The sequence below is a fragment of the Somniosus microcephalus genome, chromosome 4 (genome assembly GCF_052327205.1).
Source record: "Somniosus microcephalus isolate GS21.2 chromosome 4, FLI_Smic_1.0, whole genome shotgun sequence".
Taxonomy (NCBI): domain Eukaryota; kingdom Metazoa; phylum Chordata; class Chondrichthyes; order Squaliformes; family Somniosidae; genus Somniosus; species Somniosus microcephalus.
The window spans coordinates 182,294,169-182,314,754 of record NC_140990.1 but is presented as its reverse complement, the minus strand read 5'-3'; the positions used below and the strand labels follow the sequence as shown (position 1 = coordinate 182,314,754).

Genomic DNA, 20,586 nt, shown 5'->3' with positions numbered 1-20,586 from the left:
TTTCTTCCGTCACTGACGCGTCCGTGGTCAGCAGCTGAACAACTGGAGGCTCACCGGGCCGCAGCGCACTCTTTCCGGCCCATTCCGACTTCACAGCACAGACTGCCCGCGTCACATGTTCCGCTGGAGCTTATGAGGGCTAAATTTGTTTTTGTCCGACAGGATGCCCACCGTAGTCCCCTCATGCCTCCATACACAGGCCCTTTCCGAGTACTGCAGGCGGGCGCCAAGAGTTTTCTAGTGGACGTCGGAGGTAAACCCGACCACATTTCCGTGGACCGCCTCAAGGCTGCACACCTGGATCTCGAGCAGCCAGTCGAGGCAGCGCAGCCACCACGTCGTGGCCGACCGCCCGTGAGCGCCGCGCCTGGCCCGTTGGCCCCGCAACCCAGCTCATCTGCTGCACCATCCACTCCTCTCCGGGAGTATCGGAGTCGCTCCGACAGGATTGTCCGACCTCCTCTGCGATTGACCTTTGCGATTAAAGACACTTCTGGGGGGGCGCATGTGGCAAAACCACCAATGATCTTCTGTACAAATGCATAACTGTCTTTAACCCAATGCTACAGGTTTGTTGGTTGAGTGTAAATAAGCTTTCTGCAAAAGCCCTGAAACAACGTGATGACGTCATCACGTTGGTCACGTGATGCCCCGAACGGCGGGAGACGTCATGACGTCAGAGAGTGGGAGGTTCTAAGCCCAGACCTCGTGTAACAAGCTGCTGAAAAGACCTGTTTGCTGTTGCTCCTGCATGTTTTTGTTTTGTTCACTTGTTTGATTAAATTCAGTTGAATTATTGAACTGACTCGACTTCAGTGCTTCAGTTAGGGATAGATCGATTCCTACAGTACCCAGAATTGGACACAGTACTCCAGCTTGGGGCCTAACCACTGATTTATAAAGGTTTAGCATAACTTCCTTGCTTTTGTACTTGATGTCTCTATTTATAAAGCCAAGGCTCTGTATGCTTTATTAATAGTCTTATCAACTTGTCCTGCCACCGTCAGAATTTTCTGTACGTAAATCCCCAGGTGTTTCTGTTCCTGCACCCCCTTTAAGATTGCACCATTTAGTTTATATTGCCTCTCCTCATTCTTCCTTCAAAAGTAGATCACTCCACACTTCTCTACATTAAATTTCATCTGCCATGTGTCTGCCCGTTTCACCAGTCTGTCTGTGGCTGTCTGAAATCTAATTTTGTTTTCTATAGATCAAGGCCAATTGTAAGCCCGCTACTGCCCCTCCAGCTGAAACCAGTTAACTCAACACAGATTTTCCCGGCCTGTGTGACCCATAACCAACTGAGGCCAGTGGGAGCCCTGCTGGTGAAATGTTTGTCATGTGGGAGATGTGTGTGTGTTGCAGCCCCTCACTCTGACAGAGAGGTGTGTTTCGGATCCCGGTGGTTTTCCGCAGTGATTAGGGTTATGATTGCTGCAGTAAGTGCCCAGCATGTGGTAATCTGCTGTTGTTACTCTCCCTCCGCAGACGCCATCAGTGCAGCGAATCCACGTGTGATCGATGACTCCAGGGCGCGGAAACTCTCCAACGACCTGAAGCGATGCACTTACTACGAAACATGCGCCACCTACGGCCTGAATGTGGAGCGGGTGTTTCAGGATGGTGAGGCATTTGTTCTTCTGCTGAATTCTAACAGACATACGCTTCACTTCAGCTGTCGGAGCAGACAGGAAGTGTACATCCGTATTCTCCAGCTCACACAGAGCAGTTAAAGATTCCTAACGCCTCCTGGGCGAGTGTGTCTGAATGCCCAGCTGTCGAGATGCACCTGCTGTCTTTTGTGTTCGCATTGTCCTAAGTTTGGCAGCATTAATAGGGCAGTCGAGTTCAAACTTGGCCCGCCCTGCTCCTGAACTACAGCTGTATGCTCATATCACCATTAAGAATAGTGCTTAATTATGGTACACAGGTGTCCTGAGCAATGTAACATTCAACCAGTTGCTTTCCTATGGTTTTGCTCACAGCCATTTTTTTAAATGACCTTTCTTGTAATTCTTTTGGATTCTTTCTGTCTTCTTGTTTCTCTCTCTCTCTGTCCTCATAGCTATCATGCACTTTTATTGCCATCTCCATTGCCTACAACTCACTTCTCCTTACTTTCCATGTGTTTCCTCCCCTATTCTACTTTCTCTGTATACCTCTCGCACACTCCTCTCTAGATTGTCACACTCTCTCTTTCAACACGTCTCCTATGCTAATTACTTGGTCAACAGTCAAATCCCATCTCAATAACGAATGATCCCATATTTACCAGGTGAGGCTCTGAGCTGGGGCCGGAGGTAGATGAGGAGTAAATAAGTTTATATATCTCCCTGCAGCAGTCGGACTGGTTCCCTCTTTAGGTGGCTGATAGAAACGAGAGAGGAGCTGGGGATTTGAATGGCTTCCATCTTGGCCAACACTTGAGCAGCTCTGGATATTGAGGCTCGGACTGTGTTGGGTTGGGAGGGAGTAGGTGAGAGTGGAATTGGTTGTATCTGGCCTGGTGGTGCGCATGGGAAGCTGGCCCAGAACTTCATATCGTTCAGGGTGGGGATATGTATTTCAAAATATTTATTACATAAATTGTGCAGTTTATTAATTTACAAATGCAACTGAAATGTAGCCCTTAAAAATATTGTAATCTACCTGTTCGGTGCCAGCTGGGTTGGGGGGTTTGGAGGGGGATGTGGAACACAAATGTTTTTTTGGTGGAATATGATTGCTTCAGTGACAAAAACAACCAATAGACAGAAAACGTAGTATTACATCAATAGATATATTATTCCTAATGTCTCGGGGTAAACACACCATCTGATGTGGTACTGAGCCATATTGACCAGTAATGTCCAGGTTTGATCCCAGGTCTGTGCTGAGCTAACTGATACCAATTAGGCATCAGGGTTTGGTAGGGAGAAAAGGTCAACCAGGGTTCCTCCCTGTGATCACTATCTAGTAACCCATGCTGAAAAATACATGTAGAAAGCACCAGGTTACAACAGAATGCAGCCTTGCTGTGAAGTTTCCCATGGTTGAATAACCTGTCAACACTGGCAGTCTAAGTTCACATATAACAAAGGACTGCATGGCCAAGGTACCACTGGGTAATGAGGGGAGAAAATCGCAAGAGGAAAAATAATTAGATATATTAATGACCATTAATTGATTTCTATATTAAATGTTTCTGATCAACTTGCTCTCAGTCCTTCTGTTCTTTTAACTCCTGTCAGTGCTGCCACTTTTCCAACCTTCTCTTTATATTTGAAGACCTTGAACACACTATTATCTCAGCATCGTATTTCCATCCCTCACCGTTCCCTGTTCAAACCTTCCAGTCAGGCTTCCACCCACCCATAGTCAGTGACAATATCTTGGGTAGGTGCTGCCCACTAATGCCCCCTTGAACGTCTGTCCCACACAGTACACCTCTGTCACACTGCTTCTTTCTGGTTTTACCCCGAGCTGTCGCACCTTCGATACTACATTGTCTCACATGGTTTCTGCCGCCATGCCCACATGATTTATTCTTATATACCTCAAGGTTCCATCCTTGGCCCTTCCTCATTACCATTTAATTGGTTCCCCATGGCTTTCACATTTATGTTGGTGAAACCCGCCTCCTTTGTCAACTCCACAGCTGTTGCCAGTGTTTCCAATTGCCTATCCACCATCAAGACCTGGATGAGTCAAAGCATTCTCCAGTTTAATGTCAGCAAAACTAAAAGCTTCCTCTTTGGCTCCACAGGCACCTGTCTACCTCCGATCTCAATATCTATTTCCCTGGCTTCCACCTCAGGCTTAACACAATGCTGTGGATCCTTGGTATAGTGCTCAATTCTAAATTTAGCTTGCTCCTCCACATTTGATCTATCACTAAGACCCCTTTATTTCACCCCTGCAATGTTGTCTGCGACCTTGCCTCTTTTCTTCACCCCCTCCCCCCAATATCACTGCTGAAACCTTAATCCACGCTTTTCTCACCTCACAGCTGGACTTTGTCAAGGTTCTCGTTCCCAACCTCAGTACTTCCACCTTCCATAAAGTCTCAGTCATCCAGAATTCTACATCACCCCTGTCCTTGTTGAGTTCCACTGGCTTCCCATGTCACACTGAATCAACTTTATGACTTTCGTCCTCACCTTCAAATCCCTCCATGGCCCAGTGTCCCTAAGTGGACTTCCAGTCCTCCAAATCCAGTCCACTATTGTTGGTTAACTTGCACTGCCCTTTGGAACTACTTACTGCAGTATCTCCATCTCCTTCCCTGCACTCAAAAGCCTCTTTGTGACTCTCCTCTTTGACCAAGCTTTCTGCCTCTCCTGGCTGTTGTCTTGCCTTCCTTTTTCCCTCTTCCTTTTCCCTCTAACCCCTTACTACTTATCCACCACCCTGTAACGTGCTCTGAGCCATCTCTTGTACGTAATAAATATATTGCAATCTAAGTTGAACATGGCTTAGAGCTTTGAAGCTACATTACATTTGTACTTATAGAATTTGAAATGCTGGCTGCATTAAAAATGAAAGTATGTGGATCCTGTTCACTCTGTGAAATCTGCCTGTACATGTATAGTGCATTGGTCTTGTTAGAAAGCCGGTCAGTCACATGTAACTCCATATGGTGTAGTTCTGCACAAGACTGAAGCATTGGTGTGAAGCATCTCCTTTGAAAGACTAAGCTGAAGGTATCCATTCCCTTTCAAATGGATCCGTGTTGCATAGATTCATTGAAGTTTACAGCACAGAAGAAGGCCACGTGGCCTATTGTGCCTGTGGTAGAGCAATCCAGACTAATCCCACTACTCTGCTCTCTCCCCGTAGCCTTGTTATCATCTTATTCTGCTTCAACTATTTATCTAATTTTTTCTTTGCTTGACTGCCTTCACCATTGCCTGGGGCAAAGAATTCCATACAACTCTCTTGGTCAGCAGATTGGTATAGGAGGGCCATTGGGAAAGTTGGTATGAGTTTCCAGGTGAAGAGCCTCCAGTAAGGATTTGTAATGAGTGGGAGAAGTTTAAAAAGGACAGTATAGTGCAGTATGTATTTGGAGTGATTGGTGATTTCTAAGTTTTGCACTTCATAAACCTGAGGCTCATTTGAAATCCTCTCTCCCATTAATCGAGACAGCCATTGGTGTTATTCAGAGAGCTGTTATGCAGCCATGAGGTTGAGATCATGTTTATAAATATCACACAAGCTCCAGATTGAATTGTTGGCTACAAATCACTTGGAACTATTTGTTGTTTGTACCAAAAGGAGAAATTATTTCAATAGTTTATGTTTTCACAGTGCCTTCCACCTTTCTATCTGTCTGATGTGAACGTTTTCTGGTGCTATTTGCAAATAGAGGTATAATGGAAAGAAAGAAAGAAAGATTTGCATTTATATAGCGCCTTTCACAAAGTCAGGGTGTCTCCGCGCTTTACAGCCAATGAAGAGTAGTCACTGTTGTAATGTAGGAAACACGGCAGCTAATTTGAGCACAGCAAGATTCTACAAAACAGCAATCTGATGACCAGATAATCTGATTTTTGGAGTATAAAAACGGAAACTGTTGGAAATACTCCAGCGCTGTTCCCTCTAAGGTGTGCGGGCAAGAACTGATCCCCGAGCTCGCGAGCGGTTGATTTGAAATGCCGCGCAGAGAGCTGGATAGTAGCTGGGGCGGGGCAGGGGCCCAATACACAATGACCCCGGGAATCCAGACAGACTCGTTCATGAGTCTTGCAACTTCAGAGCCGATCGCAATTGCAGCTCTTGAAGTGTGTTCCGACGGTTGATGGGTTGCTGTGTAATGCCAGGAGGGGTTTGGCGTTCTCCCTTGAACTTTGACCTGACCGGGTGAATCCCCTGCGCTCTGATCCTTTGCCTTTTCAGTCTTCTGTGCCCGCTCGCGGGATACCGAAGCTACACGTGCACAGTACCCAGTTGGGCCACGCTTTTGCTGGCTCCATGCAGAGGTCAGGGGATCTGTTGGTGGCCGGTGGGGTGAAGATTGAGGGGAGAGAGGGGGAATTGGACGGAGGGAGAGAGAGAGAGAGACTGGGGAGGGAGAGAGAGAGAGAGACTGGGGAGGGAGAGAGAGAGAGAGACTGGGGAGGGAGAGAGAAGAGAGAAACTGGGGGGGCGGGAGGGAGAGAGAGAGAGAGACTGGGGAGGGAGAGAGAGAGACTGGGGGGGAGAGAGAGAGAGATGAGGGGGAGAGAGACGAGGGGGAGAGAGAGAGACTGGGGAGAGAAAGAGAGAGAGAGAGACGGGGGGAGAGAAAGAGAGACTGGGGAGGAGCGAGAGAGAGACGGGGAGGAGAGAGAGAGAGAGAGAGATTGGGGAAAGAGAGAGAGAGACTGGGGAGAGAAAGAGAGAGAGACTGGGGGAGGGAGGGAGAGAGAGAGAGACTGAGGGGGAGAGAGAGAGACTGGGGAGGGGGGGGAGAGAGAGAGACTGGGGAGGGAGAGAGAGAGAGAGACTGGGGGGGAGGGAGGGAGAGAGAGAGAGACTGGGGAGAGAAAGAGAGAGAGAGAGACGGGGGGGAGAGAGAGAGACTGGGGAGAGAAAGAGAGACTGGGGAGGAGCGAGAGAGAGACGGGGAGGAGAGAGAGAGAGAGATTGGGGAAAGAGAGAGAGAGACTGGGGAGAGAGAGAGAGACTGGGGAGAGAAAGAGAGACTGGGGAGGAGAGAGAGAGAGAGAGACTGGGGAGGAGAGAGAGAGATTGGGGAAAGAGAGAGAGAGACTGGGGAGAGAAAGAGAGAGAGAGACTGGGGGGGAGAGAGAGAGAGAGAGACTGGGGAGGGAGAGAGAGAGAGAGAGACTGGGGAGGGAGAGAGAGAGACTGGGGAGGGAGAGAGAGAGAGACGGGGGGGAGAGAGAGAGACTGGGGAGAGAAAGAGAGACTGGGGAGGAGCGAGAGAGAGACGGGGAGGAGAGAGAGAGAGAGATTGGGGAAAGAGAGAGAGAGACTGGGGAGAGAGAGAGAGACTGGGGAGAGAAAGAGAGACTGGGGAGGAGAGAGAGAGAGAGAGACTGGGGAGGAGAGAGAGAGAGAGAGACTGGGGAGGGAGAGAGAGAGAGAGAGACTGGGGAGGGAGAGAGAGAGAGAGAGACTGGGGAGGGAGAGAGAGAGAGACTGGGGAGGGAGAGAGAGAGAGACTGGGGAGAGAGAGAGAGAGAGAGACGGGAGAGAGAGAGACTGGGGAGGGAGAGAGAGAGAGACTGGGGAGAGAGAGACTGCGGGGGGAGAGAGAGAGAGACTGGGGAGGGGGAGGGAGAGAGAGACTGGGGAGGGAGAGAGAGAGAGAGAGACTGGGGAGAGAGAGAGAGAGAGACTGGGGAGGGAGAGAGAGAGACTGGGGAGAGAGAGAGAGAGACTGGGGAGGGAGAGAGAGAGAGACGGGAGGGGGAGAGAGAGAGACTGGGGAGGGGGAGGGAGAGAGAGACTGGGGAGGGAGAGAGAGACTGGGGAGGGAGAGAGAGACTGGGGAGGGGGAGGGAGAGAGGGAGACTGGGGAGGGGGAGTGATGGGCCTTCAATAACCACCAAACTAGAAGTTATAGACTTAAACAGGTTGGCTTTTAATCACTAAGATCAGAGCTAACATCTCAACACGCCGACTGGTTCACAGGAATGAGTCATACAGATCTTGGGATCTTTATGTAAGAGAAGTCAGGGGCGGAGCCAAGACCTGGAACCTCCCAGGTTAGTCGGGAAAGAGGAAGTGAAACTATACACAGTGGGGGAGGGTAATATACTTGAGTGCAAAACGAATACAGGATCAAGACAAACAGATTTCATTACATTCACCCCTTCTATAGATTTAGTCCATCGGGGTGACGTTTCTTAAAAGTTGGTATAAGTGAGTCTGTCAGGAGGTTTTGCAGTTCTCAGTGATCGGCGCAAAGCCGGTTGGGGTGCCTCTAGGGGAGTGGATTCTGGTTCCTCCGCTGTCCGGGCCTCCGCAGTGTCTTCCAGGTTATCTGCAGTGTCCTCCAGGTTAAAGTTGGGTATTGATACCTCTGGGCGTCCTGTCTCTTTGTAGTGTAGGGCTTCATCGGGTAGTCTCCCATCGTTCTCTCCGCTCCCCGAGGGAGCGAGGTCTTTTATGGAAACAGTGTCCTCTCGCCCGTCAGAGTATTCGATATAGGCGTACTGAGGGTTTGCATGGAGGAGCTGTACCTTTTCCACAAGGGGGTCCGTTTTATGGCCTCTCACGTGCTTCCGCAATGGTACTGTCCCCGGAGACGTCAGCCACGCGGGTAGAGATATGCCCGAGGTGGATTTCCGGGGGAAAACGAACATCTTTTTGTGAGGGGCAGTGTTAGTGGCAGTACATAACAGAGACCTTATGGAGTGGAGCACGTCTGGGAGGACTTCCTGCCAGCGGGAGGTCGGAAGGCCTTTTGACTTTAAGGCTAACGTGACAGCCTTCCAAACAGTAGCATTCTCCCTTTCCACTTGCCCATTACCCCGGGGGTTGTAGCTAGTGGTTCTGCTAGTGGCTATCCCCTTCGAGAGCAAGAACTGGCGCAGCTCGTCACTCATGAATGACGTCCCCCTATCGCTGTGTATGTAGTTCGGCATGCCAAACATGCAGAATAGATTACAGAGACACTTGATGACCGTGGCACTGGTCATGCCTGGGCAGGGAATGGCGAAGGGGAAGCGGGAATATTCATCAATGATATTGAGGAAGTATACGTTACGGTCGGCAGAGGGAAGGGGTCCCTTGAAGTCCAGACTTAGGCGCTCGAATGGCCGTGTGGCTTCGATAAGGTGTGCACGGTCAGGCCTGTAGAAACGAGGCTTGCATTCCGCACAGATGCGGCAGGCTCTGGTCATTGCCCTGACCTCCTCGATGGAGTGGGGCAGATTGCGGGACTTTATAAAATGGTATAGTCGGGTGACCCCTGGGTGACAGAGGTCGTTGTGGAGACCCTGTAATTTGTCCGTATGAATGCTGGCACACATTCCCCGCGATAGGGCGTCTGGGGGTTCATTAAGGGCTCCCGGCCTGTACATAATATCATAGTCGAACGTGGATAGTTCGATCCTCCACCTGAGTATTTTGTCATTCTTGATTTTCCCCCTTTGTTATTAAACATGAAAGCCACCGACCGCTGGTCGGTGAGCAGGGTGAAACGTTTGCCGGCTAGGTAGTGTCTCCAGTGCCGCACTGCCTCCACTATAGCCTGTGCCTCCTTCTCGACAGAAGAGTGCCTGATTTCAGGTCCCTGAAGGGTTCGGGAGAAGAAGGCCACAGGTCTCCCAGCCCGATTGAGGGTCGCAGCTAAGGCAAAGTCTGACGCATCGCTTTCGACTTGAAAGGGAATGCATTCATCCACTGCACACACTGCAGCCCTTTCAATGTCCTGTTTAATACTGGTGAAAGCCTCCCGAGCTTCAGCTGATAGTGGGAAGGACGTCGATTTAATGAGGGGTCGGGCCTTATCAGAGTAATTGGGCACCCATTGGGCATAATACGAAAAAAATCCCAGGCACCTTTTTAAAGCTTTAGGATTGTGTGGCAGGGGCAGTTCCTTTAGGGGGCGTAATCGGTCAGGGTCCGGTCCAATTACCCCATCTTCCACCACACAGCCGAGGATACAGAGACGGGTTGTGTTGAAGACACATTTGTCTTCGTTGTAGGTTAGATTCAGCTTTAGGGCAGTTTTTAAAAATCTCGCAAGATTTAGATCGTGGCCTTGCTGGTTGTGCCCGCAGATAGTGACATTGTCCAGATAGGGGTAGGTAGCTTGTAGTTTATTCTCGTGTCTGTGTGGAGTTTGCACATTCTCCCCGTGTTTGCGTGGGTTTCCTCCGGGTGCTCCGGTTTCCTCCCACAGTCCAAAGATGTGCGGGTTAGGTTGATTGGCTATGATAAATTGACCCTTAGTGTTAGGGGGATTAAATATGTGGGGTTACGGGGATAGGGTGGGATATGTGTTGGTGTAGGGGTTACGGGGATCGGGTGGGATATGTGTCGGTGCAGGCTCGATGGGCCGAAATGGCCTCTATCTGCACTGTGGGGTTTCTGTGATTTCTGTGAACCATGCGGTCCATCTCACGTTGGAAGACCGAGACCCCATTTGTTAACCCGAAGGGCACTCTGAGAAAGTGGTAGAGGCGCCCGTTCGCCTCGAAGGCGGTGTATGGGCGGTCCTCCGTTCTAATGGGGAGCTGGTGATACGCGGATTTGAAGTCGATCGTCGAGAAGACTCGGTATTGCGCAATCTGGTTGACCATTTCTGATATGCGGGGTAAAGGGTAGCCGTCCAGCTGGGTATAAATATTAACAGTCTGGCTGTAGTCAATTACCATCTGTTTCTTTTCGCTATTTTTAACTATGACTACTTGGGCACGCCAAGGGCTGGTACTGCATTCAATAATGCCTTCCCGCAGGAGTCTGTCCACTTCCGCCTTGATAAAGTGTCTGTCTTCCAGACTGTACCGTCTACTTTTGGTCGCTATGGGCCTACAGTTCGGAGCGAGATTAGCGAATAAAGAGGGCGGGCTGATTTTTAAGGTTGATAGGCCACAGACTGTGAGTGGCGGCTGGGACCCGCCATATGCTAGCGTGACACTTTCGTGGTGGCACTGGAAGTCCAGGCCCAAGATTACATTAACACAGAGTTCTGGCATCACGAGGAGTTTAAAATCCTTGTAGTCCGTGCCTTTTACAGTCAGTGTTACCACACAGTAGCCCAAAATGTCCGAAGTGTGGGGCTTAGCAGCCATAGAAATTCTGCTCTGTGTAGGGGTTACCGTTAATGAGTGTCGCCGTACCAGGCTAGGGCGGATAAAACTCTTGGTACTCCCACAGTCAATTAAACATTTCGTTAAATTCCCGTTTACCTGTATGTCCATCATGGATTTTGTCAACGGGTGTGGCCTGGATTGATCCACCGTGATCGAAGCCACTGTTGGGCCCTGGGCGGCCGTTGAGTCGGGAAAAGATGGCGGATCCCAAGATGGCGGCCCGCACAGCACGCACGAGGCGGTGACGGAGTTGGAAATCGGCTTCCCCCTGCAGACTTTGCTAAAATGCCCCTTTTTCTTACATTTGAAGCATGTAGCGTCCTTCGCTGGGCATCGTTGTCTGGGGTGCTTGGCCTGGCCGCAGAAGTAGCATTTCGGGCCTCGAGACATTGCCGCTGTAGTAGGACTCCTGGGTGAACTTCTGTGTGGGGACTCCGGCGGCGTAGAGCTGGTCTGAGACCTGGATGTGGAAGATGGCTGATTCCAAGATGGCGGCTCCCTCGGCGCGCACGAGGCGGTGAGGGCCGCATGGCCGGAAGAAAAAGAGTCAGAGTTTCTCTGGGCCACGTCCAGCGATCGCGCAGTGACCACTGCCTTTTTTAAGTCCAGGACCACCTCCTCCAGTAGTCTCTGCCGGATATAATTCGATTTGAGGCCCGTGATGAAGGAATCGCGGACCAATTCGTCAGAGTACGCGTTGGCCGTCACGGCCTTGCAGTTACAGTCCCGGACCAGGTCCTTTAGGCCCTGTAAGAAATCGTCCATTGATTCCTCTGGTCGCTGCCTGCGTGTAGCCAGCAGATGTCTGGCGTACACTTCGTTTACCGGCCTCTGGTATTGGGCCTTCAGGATAGTTATGGCCTCCGTGTAAGAGGTGGCATCCCGGATGAACGAATAAATCCGATGACTTACGCGAGTAGTCAGTAGACTCAGTTTATCTACCTCGCGAGCGGATGAGGCCCCCGCGAAGAGTTCGAAGCATTTGAGCCAGTGTCCAAATTGATTTGATGCTTCAGCAGAATGTGGATCCAAGTCCAGACGCTCTGATTTTCGGAGTCGATCCATCCTAGTATTCTTTAGTGATTAAAATTGATGGGCCTTCAATAACCACCAAACTAGAAGTTATAGACTTAAACAGGTTGGCTTTTAATCACTAAGATCAGAGCTAACATCTCAACACGCCGACTGGTTCACAGGAATGAGTCACACAGATCCTGGGATCTTTGTGTAAGAGAAGTCAGGGGTGGAGCCAAGGGCCAAGACCTGGAACCTCCCAGGTTAGTCGGGAAAGAGGAAGTGAAACTATACACAGTGGGGGAGGGTAATATACATGAGTGCAAAAGGAATACAGGATCAAGACAAACAGATTTCATTACAGGGAGGGAGAGACTGGGGAGGGGGAGGGAGACACGGGGAGAGAGGGAGACACGGGGAGAGAGGGAGACACGGGGAGTGGGGGAGAGGGAGACACGGGGAGTGGGGGAGAGGGAGACACGGGGAGTGAGGGAGAGGGAGACACGGGGAGTGGGGGAGAGGGAGACACGGGGAGTGGGGGAGAGGGAGACACGGGGAGTGGGGGAGAGGGAGACACGGGGAGTGGGGGAGAGGGAGACACGGGGAGTGGGGGAGAGGGAGACACGGGGAGTGGGGGAGAGGGAGACACGGGGAGAGGGAGACACGGGGAGTGGGGGAGACACGGGGAGTGGGGGAGAGGGAGACACGGGGAGTGGGGGAGAGGGAGACACGGGGAGTGGGGGAGAGGGAGACACGAGGAGTGGGGGAGAGGGAGACACGGGGAGTGGGGGAGAGGGAGACACGGGGAGTGGGGGAGAGGGAGACACGGGGAGTGGGGGAGAGGGAGACACGGGGAGTGGGGGAGAGCGAGACACGGGGAGTGGGAGAGCGAGACACGGGGAGTGGGGGAGAGGGAGACACGGGGAGTGGGGGAGAGGGAGACACGGGGAGTGGGGGAGAGGGAGACACGGGGAGTGGGGGAGAGGGAGACACGGGGAGTGGGGGAGAGGGAGACACGGGGAGTGGGGGAGAGGGAGACACGGGGAGTGGGGGAGAGGGAGACACGGGGAGTGGGGGAGAGGGAGACACGGGGAGTGGGGGAGAGGGAGACACGGGGAGTGGGGGAGAGGGAGACACGGGGAGTGGGGGAGAGGGAGACACGGGGAGTGGGGGAGAGGGAGACACGGGGAGTGGGGGAGAGGGAGACACGGGGAGTGGGGGAGAGGGAGACACGGGGAGTGGGGGAGAGGGAGACACGGGGAGTGGGGGAGAGGGAGACACGGGGAGTGGGGGAGAGGGAGACACGGGGAGTGGGGGAGAGGGAGACACGGGGAGTGGGGGAGGGGGAGACACGGGGAGAGGGGGAGGGGGAGACACGGGGAGAGGGGGAGGGGGAGACACGGGGAGAGGGGGAGGGAGAGAGAGACTGGGGAGGGGAAGGGCGAGAGAGACTGGGGAGCGGGAGACACGGGGGAGAGGGGGAGAGGGAGACACGGGGCGTGGGGGAGAGGGAGACACGGGGAGTGGGGGAGAGGGAGACACGGGGAGTGGGGGAGAGCGAGACACGGGGAGTGGGGGAGAGGGAGACACGGGGAGTGGGGGAGAGGGAGACACGGGGAGTGGGGGAGAGGGAGACACGGGGAGTGGGGGAGAGGGAGACACGGGGAGTGGGGGAGAGGGAGACACGGGGAGTGGGGGAGAGGGAGACACGGGGAGTGGGGGAGAGGGAGACACGGGGAGTGGGGGAGAGGGAGACACGGGGAGTGGGGGAGAGGGAGACACGGGGAGTGGGGGAGAGGGAGACACGGGGAGTGGGGGAGAGGGAGACACGGGGAGTGGGGGAGAGGGAGACACGGGGAGTGGGGGAGAGGGAGACACGGGGAGTGGGGGAGAGGGAGACACGGGGAGTGGGGGAGAGGGAGACACGGGGAGAGGGGGAGGGGGAGACACGGGGAGAGGGGGAGGGGGAGACACGGGGAGAGGGGGAGGGGGAGACACGGGGAGAGGGGGAGGGAGAGAGAGACTGGGGAGGGGAAGGGCGAGAGAGACTGGGGAGCGGGAGACACGGGGGAGAGGGGGAGAGGGAGACACGGGGCGTGGGGGAGAGGGAGACACGGGGAGTGGGGGAGAGGGAGACACGGGGAGTGGGGATGAGGGAGACACGGGGAGTGGGGGTGAGGGAGACACGGGGAGTGGGGGTGAGGGAGACACGGGGAGTGGGGGTGAGGGAGACACGGGGAGTGGGGGAGAGGGAGACACGGAGAGAGGGAGACACGGAGAGAGGGAGACACGGGGAGTGGGGGAGAGGGAGACACGGGGAAAGGGAGACACGGGGAGCGGGAGACACGGGGAGAGGGAGAGGGAGACACGGGGAGAGGGAGACACGGGGGGAGGGGGACACGGGGGGGAGACGGGGAGAGGGGGAGACGGGAAGGGGGAGAGGGAGAGAGACGGGGAGAGGGGGAGACGGGAAGGGAGGGAGGGGGGGAGGGAGGGAGAGAGACGGGGAGGGGGGAGGGAGGGAGGGAGAGACGGGGAGGGGGGGAGGGAGAGAGAGACGGGGAGGGGGGGAGGGAGAGAGAGAGAGACGGGGAGGGGGGAGGGAGAGAGAGACGGGGAGGGGGGAGGGAGAGAGAGACGGGGAGGGGGGAGGAAGAGAGAAACGGGGAGGGGGGGAGGGAGAGAGAGACGGGGAGGGGGGAGGGAGGAGGGAGAGAGAGACGGGGAGGGGGGAGGGAGGGAGAGAGAGACGGGGAGGGGGGAGGGAGGGAGAGAGAGACGGGGAGGGGGGAGGGAGGGAGAGAGAGACGGGGAGGGGGGAGGGAGGGAGAGAGAGACGGGGAGGGGGGCGTGGGGGAGAGGGAGACATGGGGAGTGGGGGAGAGGGAGACACGGGGAGTGGGGGAGAGCGAGACACGGAGTGGGGGAGAGGGAGACACGGGGAGTGGGGGAGAGGGAGACACGGGGAGTGGGGGAGAGGGAGACACGGGGAGTGGGGGAGAGGGAGACACGGGGAGTGGGGATGAGGGAGACACGGGGAGTGGGGGTGAGGGAGACACGGGGACGTGGGGGTGAGGGAGACACGGGGAGTGGGGGTGAGGGAGACACGGGGAGTGGGGGAGAGGGAGACACGGAGAGAGGGAGACACGGAGAGAGGGAGACACGGGGAGTGGGGGAGAGGGAGACACGGGGAAAGGGAGACACGGGGAGCGGGAGACACGGGGAGAGGGGGAGAGGGAGACACGGGGAGAGGGAGACACGGGGGGAGGGGGACACGGGGGGGAGACGGGGAGAGGGGGAGATGGGAAGGGGGAGAGGGAGAGAGACGGGGAGAGGGGGAGACGGGAAGGGAGGGAGGGGGGGAGGGAGGGAGAGAGACGGGGAGGGGGGAGGGAGAGAGAGACGGGGAGGGGGGGAGGGAGAGAGAGACGGGGAGGGGGGAGGGAGGGAGAGAGACGGGGGGGGGGGAGGGAGAGAGAGAGAGACGGGGAGGGGGGAGGGAGAGAGAGACGGGGAGGGGGGAGGGAGAGAGAGACGGGGAGGGGGGAGGAAGAGAGAAACGGGGAGGGGGGGAGGGAGAGAGAGACGGGGAGGGGGGAGGGAGGGAGAGAGAGACGGGGAGGGGGGAGGGAGGGAGAGAGAGACGGGGAGGGGGGAGGGAGGGAGAGAGAGACGGGGAGGGGGGAGGGAGGGAGAGAGAGACGGGGAGGGGGGAGGGAGGGAGAGAGAGACGGGGAGGGGGGAGGGAGGGAGAGAGAGACGGGGAGGGGGGAGGGAGGGAGAGAGAGACGGGGAGGGGGGAGGGAGGGAGAGAGAGACGGGGAGGGGGGAGGGAGGGAGAGAGACGGGGGGGGGGGAGGGGGAGGGAGGGAGAGAGACGGGGAGGGGGGAGGGAGGGAGAGAGACGGGGAGGGGGGAGGGAGGGAGAGAGAGACGGGGAGGGGGGGAGGGAGGGAGAGAGACGGGGAGGGAGGGAGAGAGACGGGGAGGGAGGGAGGGAGAGAGACGGGGAGGGAGGGAGGGAGAGAGACGGGGAGGGAGGGAGGGAGAGAGACGGGGAGGGAGGGAGGGAGAGAGAGACGGGGGGGAGGGGGGAGGGAGAGAGAGACGGGGGGAGGGAGGGAGAGAGACGGGGAGGGGGGGGAAGGGAGGGAGAGAGACATTGGTCCCTTAGAGGATGAGACTGGGGAATTAATAATGGGGAACGGGGAAATGGCAGAGATTCTGAACAAATATTTTGTATCTGTCTTCACTGTAGAAGACACTAAAAACATCCAAATAATGGATAATCAAGGGGCCACAGGGAGTGGGGAATTAAAGACAATCACTATCACTAAGGAAATAGTACTCGGTAAAATAATGGGACTAAAAGACGACAAGTCCTCTGGACCAGATGGCCTGCACCCCAGGGTCTTAAAATAAGTGGCTGCAGAGGTAATGGATGCATTGGTTGCAATATAACAAAATTCCCTTGACTCTGGAGAGGTCCCAGCGGATTGGAAAACCGCTAATGTAACACCCTATTTAAGAAAGGAAGGGAGACAGAAAGCAGGAAACTATAGACCAGTTAGCCTAACATCTGTCATTGGGAAAATGCTGGAGTCCTTCAGTAAGGAAGCAGTAGCAGGGCATTTAGAAAAACATACTGCAGTCAAACAGAGTCAGAATGGTTTTATGAAAGGGAAATCATGTTTAACAAATTTGCTGGAGTTCTTTGAGGATGTAACAAGCAGGGTGGACTAGGGTGAGCCAGTGGATGTGGTGTATTTGGATTTCCAGTGTGAAGGAATAAGCAATATAACCTATTCAGAAAAATACACCATTGTATGAAAGAATCCTGGCCTTATTAAAACATGACAAACTGGGTCTGGAAATCAAGAAACCTAATGAGGAAAAAGCTGTGATAGTATTCTAGCTATTGAGATAAGATAAGTTGTTGACACTGAATCAATAACCTTATTGAAACAGAAGGTTAAAGGCTCCTGAAGTCTGAATCTTTGGGAACAAGACAATAGTTACCCAGTACAAGGTGTTCTAATTTACACCTCGTAAAGGAGCACATAAAAGTAACAAAGATCTGCCTTCATAAAAATGATACCAAGTAAAACACACCTGCAGTTACATTGTTTTTTATGATAAATTTAGAACACCTAGAGAGGAGACATGGTTCTGTAGTGCTACCAGCTGAGGTGACTGAGAACTGCAGGGGTCAACAGAAAAATGACTAGAGATAATTAGCTTACATCAGCAGAAAACCTTAAAGGAAATGCCACTGTAAAAGGGTATAAATATTGAACTCTCAAATGGGATAATAGATTCGCTTAAAGGGGCAAAGCGATTCTCAGCTTCAGAGCTAGCTCTGTAAGTCTACAGCTTACAGCCTGATCCTGCTCCTATTTCGTGTGTCTAATTCTGTTAGATTCAGGAGATGGTTCTGTGATAGTGGATTGGCGGTTAGGATCAGATCAGCCATGATCTTATTGAGTGGTGGAGCAGGCTCGAGGGGCCGATTGGCCTACTCCTGCTCCTATTTCTTATGTTCTTATGTTCTTATGTTCTTATGTACAACTCTTTGTACCTCAGGGATCAAGGTACTGTGTTTGATTTTGGTGGATATCCTGAATAAAACTGTAGTGAAGTTAAGATTTGAGAGTAGGTTCTCTGCTAATAGAATTGTAAAGCTTTCTCTTTTTGGAACTGTTAATGTTGCAATTGACTCACCAACTATAAATTATATGTCGGTTCTTTAATAAATCTATATATTTTTAGAATTGTCTCACACAGTGGCCCAGTAATTCCGGGCACAACGTGTGAGTACGGACGGGGTACTCACGCGTGTGCCCGGAGGAATTGCCAGTTTTCAGCATGCACAGTGCATGCGCTGAAAACCGGCATTTCCTGTCCTCTGACCCAAGGGGTTAAGAGGCAGAATGCGCGCGACTGCACAGGCAGCGCGTGCGCAGTGAAATTCCTTTTTTTTTTCAGAGTTGCGCGTGTGTAAAGGCCTCCGGTCTTTACGCATTGAAAAACCACACGTAAGTACTTAGTTTTTCAGGTAAGTGGGCTTTTAGTACAATTGAGAATTTTTTTTCCCACAGGTTTGTTATTTTTAAAGAATTTACAGTAAGGTAAGTTTAGTTTTAGCCCCGATTTAAATTTTTTTTTTTTTTTTTCACATTTTAAAATTATTGTTTAAAATAGTTTTTCAGAGTTCTTTATTGTTCATTTAAGTAGTGCAATGTTTTTTTTAATTTTCTTTCAGGTTTAAGTAGTGTTTTGGGGCCAGGAGTTTTCATGAGTTTGACAGCTCTTTCTGTCAAACTCATGAATGAGTTTCCCCTCCCCTGATTGGCTGCACAGTGCTCACCTGATCCCAGCCGGCACATCGCACTAACTACGCCGCTGGATCAGGTAAGCACATCACGCCGACATCTGAACCGGGCCAGTGACAGGAAATGCAAGCAGGCCCAGGCTTCAGATGTCGGCGCGCAGGGTGAGTGCAGATCGGGGGCTTGCACGCGCGGCAAGCACCCGATCATAATTTCAGGGCCAATACTTCTGTATCAAACTCACGAACTCAATCTCTGTACACTCTTTGGTGAGGAGTTGTAGAATTCTGGGGGTGTTTTCTGGACCCTCATAATATCCGGAACGTTACAGTCTAGCTAAACTGATTAAAAGTGCTATCTGGAGGGCGGTAACATTTTCAGGTTGTTCCTTTCCTTAAGGGATAGATATTCCGGAAGCTTAGATCCAATTAAGCATCATTAGGATTCGGCTACCTCAAAGTTTAGTTGAAAGTGAACGTCTGAGGAATACACCTGATCCAGGGTAGCCCTAAAGGGGCTAGGACTAGAAATTATACCTTCACCAGAAGGCATTCGATAAGGTGCGACAGAAAAGGTTACTGCATAAGATAAGAGCTCACGGAGTTGGGGGTAATATATTCGCATGGATAGAGAATTGGCTAACTAACAGAAAGCAGAGAGTCGGGATAAATGGGTAATTTTCCGGTTGACAAATGGTAACTAGTGGGGTGCCACAAGGATTGGTGCTGGGGCACCAACTATTTACAATCTACATTAATGACTTGGATGAAGGGACCGAGTGTAATGTAGCCAAGTTTGCGGGTGATACAAAGATGGGTGAGAAAGCAAGTTGTGCAGAGGACTCAAAGAATCTGCAAAGGGATATAGGCAGGCTAGGTGAGTGGGCAAACATTTGGCAGATGGAGTATAATGTGAGAAAGTGCAAGGTTATCCACTTTGGCCGAAAAAATAAAAAAGCAAACTATTATTTAAATCGAGAGAGATTACAAAATGCTACAGTTCAGAGGGACCTGGGGGTCCTTGTGCATGAAACACAAAAAGTTAGCATGCAGGTACAGCAAGTAATCAAAAAGGCAAATGGAATGCTGGCCTTTATTTTAAGGGGGTTGGAGTATAAAAGCAGGGAAGTCCTGCTACAACTGTACAAGGTATTGGTGAGACCACACCTTGAGTACTGCGTACAGTTTTGGTCTCCTTATTTAAGGAAGGATATACTTACATTGGAGGCAGTTCAGAGACGATTCACTAGGTTAATTCCAGAGATGAGGGGTTTGACTTATGAAGAAAGGTTGAGCAGGCTGGGCCTATACTCAATGAAATTTAGAAGAATGAGAGGTGATCTTATCAAAACATATAAGATACTGAGGGGGCTCGATAGGGTAGATGCAGAGAGGATGTTCCCCCTCATGGGGAAATCTAGAACTCAGGGGCACAGTCTCAGTATAAAGGGTCGCCCTTTTAGAACTTAGATGAGGAGGAACTTCTTCTCTCAGAGGGCTGTGGAGGCTGGGTCATTAAATACATTTAAAATGGAAATAGACAAATTTTTGCAAGATAAGGGAGTGAAGAGTTATGGGGAGTGGGCTGGGAAGTGGCTTTGAGCCCTAGATCAGCCATGATCTTATTGAATGGCGGAGCAGGCTCGAGGGGCCAAGTGGCCTATTCCTGCTCCTATTTCTTATGTTCTTATGTTCTTAGAGTCATAGGGCTGGATTTTGCTACGGGGGCGGGTTGGAGGTGGGAAACCCACATTCGGGCTTGTTGTCCCGCCTCCATGGAGATGTGGCCAACCCACTGGATTTTCCTCTGATTGACCTTGTTGAGCCAGCCCAGCGGGCTCAGCAGGCCAATTAAGGGCCACCCGGCAACAGGTGACATCAGAGATTGACATTTCATCTGTCAAAAGCTTTTGGCAGATGAAATATCAGTGTTTAACAGCTGTTTGAAGCTGTCAAGCGCTGAGAAACTGCTAATTCAGCCTCAGTCCTTTCTCAGGATAACTTTAAAATCATTTTGCTGCAGAAACCAAGAAGCTGTTTATTTTTTAAAAATCGGAGCTTCTGTGGTTCTTGCAGCCGACTCCCGACACCGGAATGCAGGACTCCTGTAAAGGTAAGTAAAAGTAAGTTAAACTTATTTAAACACTTTAAACACTTGCAAAACACTTACCTTTGCACTCCTGCACCCCTCACTCACCTGAACACTGGGCATCTCGACCCCTCCAAGACCTCAGACCCACGTCCCGCCTCGAAAATTTTTCGTGGTTTGGAGCTGTCGGGAAGCCCACAAACCAGCAATAAAAATCGCGAATCGGCAAAAAACTACCTGTTAACTACCTGTTAACAGGCAGTTTAATTGCCTTTAATCCCTTCCCGCCTCTGGGAGTCGGGTTCCAGCACTTGTTGGCAACCCGACTCCTATGAAATTGACATGGAGGCGGGTTGGAGGCGGGATGGGGTCGGGACCCCCGGATCTCCGATTTTATCGCCCGC

At 52.4% G+C, this 20,586-nt stretch overlaps 1 protein-coding gene across 1 annotated transcript in view; it reads left to right on the top strand.

Annotated features, from left to right (window-relative positions):
• agap1 (ArfGAP with GTPase domain, ankyrin repeat and PH domain 1) overlaps positions 1-20,586 on the top strand; it is a 585,448-nt gene that overhangs the window by 49,232 nt on the left and 515,630 nt on the right. Inside the window, exon 4 of the mRNA XM_085984196.1 lies at positions 1,489-1,623. Within this exon, the coding sequence (XP_085840322.1) occupies positions 1,489-1,623 (135 nt within the window). The remainder of the gene's footprint in view (positions 1-1,488; positions 1,624-20,586) is intronic.